The 5,020-nt window shown below is 49.8% G+C and overlaps 1 protein-coding gene across 1 annotated transcript in view; it reads left to right on the forward strand.

Moving 5' to 3' along the window:
* Positions 1–1,920: 1,920 nt before the first annotated feature.
* The window catches only part of TMEM184B (transmembrane protein 184B), a 14,335-nt gene continuing 11,235 nt past the window's right edge, over positions 1,921–5,020 (forward strand). Inside the window, exons 1-2 of the mRNA XM_010150479.1 lie at positions 1,921–2,177; positions 4,636–4,801. Of these exons, the coding sequence (XP_010148781.1) occupies positions 1,977–2,177; positions 4,636–4,801 (367 nt within the window). The 5' untranslated portion in view covers positions 1,921–1,976. The remainder of the gene's footprint in view (positions 2,178–4,635; positions 4,802–5,020) is intronic.

Genomic DNA, 5,020 nt, shown 5'->3' on the forward strand with positions numbered 1-5,020 from the left:
CCCTTTGTGAGCTCAGTGGAAGCACTCTCAGCACTGTGAGCATTTGGTCACTTCAGAAGTCACTCAGATAGAAATCCCATTCTTCTCAAAGCAATAAAAAAACTTGCTACTTCGTGACATCTCCATCCTGCCTTCATCTCTCCAAAATTTTAGATATTGTATAGATAATGTAATGTATATGTGTGTGTTTGAAGCTCAAAACTTAGCAGTTATATTTCCTGTACTGATCAGGATTGGGAAGGAATTGCTCTTCAGCATGTGCAGTTATGGAAAGCTGTAACTCAGAGCAGGGATATTTTGAGAAAAGGATGACTAGATGGAACAGAGGAAAGCCAAGTTTGATGATTATTTTGTAGATTAAACCATAACAGGTGTGCAGCTCCCTCTGTAGTAAGATAATATCTGCTCAAACAAACCTGAGTATTTTCCAGGATTTGTATTTGTGTTTGGAAGAAAGCAGCAACGAGGTAGAGCATGGCGTTTCAGAGTGCTGCGTGTCGCTGGTGCAAGCGTTTGTTTGGAAAAGCGTGTGCTGGAGGGGCCGTTTGCACACCTTAGTCTGCGCGTGGCAGTGATTTGCCCCTCTGTTTTTACTGGGTGCCCGTTCCCCAATTTGTGCTGTGGCGTCAGGTGAAGCAAGGCTGGAGCAGTGCAGGGCTGGAGCGGTTGGATGTTCTCCTTCACGTTCTGCTGTGACCTGTCAGTAAGTGACAGACGTGTCCTTCCCTGCTGCCGGTCTAAACTGTGGCGATGGGTCATTGGCCTTTCTAAAGCCCTTTCCGTCTGCTGATCTGAAAGACCTGCGTCAGAGCTACGTCTTGTGTTTTTACGGAAAGGGTATCCCAAAAACTGTGAGGAGGTGATCAAAAGCAGGCAGCGTTATGCTGTTCCCCTTGATAACTGTGTCTTGATGACAGCCACATCAGAAGCGGCTCTTCTGGTGGGTAGAACCAATAGCTGCCTGCTTGTGATCTTGGTTTAAGTGGATTATCTTCCTCCGATCCAGAGGTCACATTAGAGCCTGCTTACAACCAAATTGGAAATAATAGCTGCTTTAGATCTTAGCCCTTCAAGAATTTGTTCCATTGAAAGCAAATAGCTTTTCCTGCAGGAAATGGCCAAGGGTCGTGCTGCTTTGAAATCTTGCATGTTCTTCCGTTCTGTGTGTGTTTGCGTGGGTCAACTGGCTTTTAAAAGCCAATCAGGTTAAATTCACATCACGTAGAAAACAGTGCTAAGTTAATGGAATTAATGACAGGCTGGCCGAGTGTACCATGTTGTACAATTTTTTGATAAAAGAGTCATTTTCATACTCTGTAGCGAGGAGAGCTTTCAGAGCACGGCCTTCCAATGGAGGTGCTTTGTGTGGCTTTCGGAGTGGCATTAGGAGAGGTGGGGATTGCTCACTGGAGGAAGAAAAATGCTGCTCTTTCTCTCTTGCTGCACAGTAACACTGTGGTGTGTGTTCTTGTTGCCTGCTGCTGCTTGTTCTGCTGCCTTCCAGATGAAACTGGAAGACTCAGACTCTAGCCTTTTGGGACACGGCAGAATAGCCAGTGCTTCTGTGGAAAGCAGAGCTGTTAACTTAGGTGTGCCTGTCATCTTCCGGTGTGGATGGTTTGGATACTTCCTTGTGGTCTCAGTGGCATGCTGTGTTCATCTTGAACGTTTGTGTTGCAGAAGGGTGGTAGGTAACAATGGTGGTGGCAGTGTTTCCTGATCTCCGGGAGGCTGTGTTGTGAGGGGTAGGGAGGTTCCCGAGTACCGCGTGGTCTATTGTATCACGAGGGGTGGCAGTGGCAGACGTCTCTGGGTCCGGTTGATAGAGCATGTGAGAGATGCAAAGACCTGTTACTGTCAGGCTCCTGGGTCCTTTCATCTGGGTTCAATTGCTTTCTGGTTCTCTTCCTTGACAGGTCTTGGCTGGTGAGCGGCTCTTCAGCAATCCCAACTGGAACCTCGCACCACAGGGCACCATGATAGTGATGACTGATGTCACTGCAGCCCCCAGACTGGGGTCAGCTGCCACCACTCCAGCTGTGGCTCCCAACTTCTCCTGGATGCCAGAGGATGGCAGCCCTACAGCGGTGGAGCAGCCAATATTCCTCATGACCACCGCCGCTCAGGCCATCTCAGGTTTCTTTGTATGGACAGCTTTGCTCATCACCTGCCATCAGGTAAAAACCTGCCACTCGTACCTCTTGTCCTTTTCTTTTCCCCGCCTGGAGGAACACATATGATCCCCTGGCATAGCTCTGCCAGATGCAGCTGTGTGATGGGGGTTTGCAGATTCCAGAGCGGTGCCAGGACCTCTTCTCTGGGGTCTAACATATTATCTGTGCTGATCAAGGTGGCAGCTTCTGTATGAAGGCCTTTTTCTGCCCAGGTTCAGACCGTTTCCGTGGTGTGAATCGAGAGGAAGCAAGCTCTTTAAAACCAGCAGGTGTATTTGTCCATCTCTCGAGTGTTTGCAGAAAGGTGTGTCATCTCCAGCCAGCCTTTCCCAGGTCTTGCAGCTGAATCTAGCCATTTTTGTTATTGAGCAGGATGGTTTAGCTAACAGCTGACACATCTGTTGGTTGACATACCTCCTTTGATCTCCTGTGCCAGTGGATTCCACAGGCTGAACTCTGCTGCGGAAAGGAGTAGCAGGAAATGTTTAATTTTGCTCCCCTCCCCTCTTTCTGGGGCAGGTGTCCTGGGAGCCAGAACAAGTCAAACCCTGCATCCTGTTCTCTGCCTCTCTTTCACGCGGTTGTCATGTGAACTGAAAAGCACAGTGGGGAGACGCAAGCCCAGTTATTTATCAACCTGTGTTTTGTACCTGTTGGTCTGTAAATTCCAGAGTGATGACTAGGATCTAGAAAACTACAGCCTATTGATGGAGTTACAGGGGCTAGTGAAGTTCAAAAATGGGTTAGTCACTGATGAATAAGAGTGACACCTGCAGTTTCACCAGCTTGGGTAACAATTACAAGTGCCACAGATCCTTCTGTTTCAGAGCACAAACTGGTGGCCTACCGAGGGCAGGAAGATGCCTTTCCTCTGCAGTATAGCGTTGCTTGGTTAGGCATTAATGCCCTTCTCCGAAGAAACCAGTGGAGGTCAGTGCCAGAGAGATGCTGTTGGCTGAAATGCCGTTTGTCCTGTCAGCAGGCAGCAGTTCCTGCGCTTTCGTAGGCACACGGATCGCAGGGCTCTTGTGACATCTCAAGGGCAAAGCTTAGAGTCATCTGAACTCCTGTGTCAGCTGTCCCTGTGCTGGGTGAGGTGTGTCACTGGGATTGTCACAAGGAAAAAATATCCCCAAGGTTTGTCAGTTTATTTTCAACCTGCTGTCCTCAGGAAATGAGGCTTTTGTGAGCTCCTCGTGGGACAGGGAGAGGAGAGAGAAGTGTTTTGAGCCCTTCAGTTGATTTTGAGCAGATCTGGCCGAGAGGCAGGGAGAGATGAGCAACAGACAGCTTTCCCTTACGAGGGAAAGGCAGGAGCATCGATGTATGCTTTGTGAGACCTTGGAAAACCCTCACAGCACCCTGAAATGCAGGGTGAGGTGTCAGACAAACGCTTGGGCCTCTTCAGGCAGCAAAATCGGTCAGTCTTGAGGCACTTCTGTAATAAACTAGCTGTTACTAATCCCAGCGGTTGGGGCAGCAGCTTGATGAGGGTTGCTGTACGGAGGCCTTGCCTCTGGAGAACGTGCCCTCTGCCAGCTCCGTGGCCGACAGGGCGCATCTGCCGCTCGTGCCAAAGCTCTGGCCATGTTATTAGGGCATTACAGGAGCGGTGCTCATCTGCAGGGTATGCCTGTGGTCATTACCTTTCCCAGGAGGTGGGTATCCCGTGGAAAAGCGTCTTGGGCGTGGGATTTAATGGTGGCTAACGAACCGTGAGCGGTGGGAGTGGGTAGGGTGGGGACGTTGCGGTCCCCTTGGCCAGTGACTTAGGGGGATTGGCATGCGTGCAGACCGTCGGACAAAACAAGTGGCCTGGCTGCGTGGGGCACGGTGCACGAGCTCGGTGCTCGCTTGATGGCTGACGCCTCATGGCTGCGCTGTGCCCGATGTGCAGAGCGGCACTGTGCGAGCAGGTGGGCTGTGACTTATGAGCTCTTGGCAGTGCTGTGAAGGGCTCCCTTAGGTGGCTTCAGGTGAAAGTCTCGATCATCCGAAACTGCCGAGAGAGCGAGAGTGTTTACAACCAGCGAGCGCTGAAGTGTGGGCACCATCCCTCTTCAGAGAAAAGCAGCCTGCGGTGTTATGAATCTTGGGTACTTAAAACAGGACAGCAGGAAAATGGGATTGATAACCAGGGAAAGAAGTAGGAACAAAAGAATATAGGCAAGGTGATAATAATAACAGTAGGTTAATTCCCTATAAGAAAATAGGTTAGAAATGCCTCCGCTTCCTTTTTGTTCCTCCTTCCCGCTCTCTGCCAACTAAGAGATGCTGTATGGATGCTGTAAGAGAGTGGTGATTTTTTTTTTTCTTGGATGCTTACCACCTTGCAGCTGCTGGAGGCAATCAAGGGGTGATTTACTGAGTGTTTTTCCTGGTCCAGTTGACTCTCCAGTTCCACTTTCTCCTCTCTATTCCGTACACCGCTGATGCTGGTCTCCCCTCTCCATCCTCTCAGATCTACATGCATCTTCGCTGCTATAGCTGCCCAAACGAACAGCGCTACATTGTTCGGATCCTCTTCATTGTGCCCATTTACGCCTTCGACTCCTGGCTCAGTCTCCTGTTCTTCACCAATGACCAGTACTATGTTTACTTTGGCACAGTGCGGGACTGCTATGAAGGTAAGGAGGGGTCAGACAGAAACCGGGGGAGGTGGGAAGTCTTTGCTCCTGGTTGGGCACATGGAGAAAGCATCTCTGTCGCCTACGAGACAAAGTTTTATGGTGTGATTGACTGGTTGACCGTGGCTTGCTCAGTGACTGAAAATCATAGAGTCATAGGATGCTTTGGGTTGGGAAGGACCTTGAAAGATCATCTCGTGCAACCTCCCTCCCACAGAC

Source organism: Eurypyga helias, unplaced genomic scaffold, assembly GCF_000690775.1.
Source record: "Eurypyga helias isolate BGI_N326 unplaced genomic scaffold, ASM69077v1 scaffold5654, whole genome shotgun sequence".
Taxonomy (NCBI): Eukaryota; Metazoa; Chordata; class Aves; order Eurypygiformes; family Eurypygidae; genus Eurypyga; species Eurypyga helias.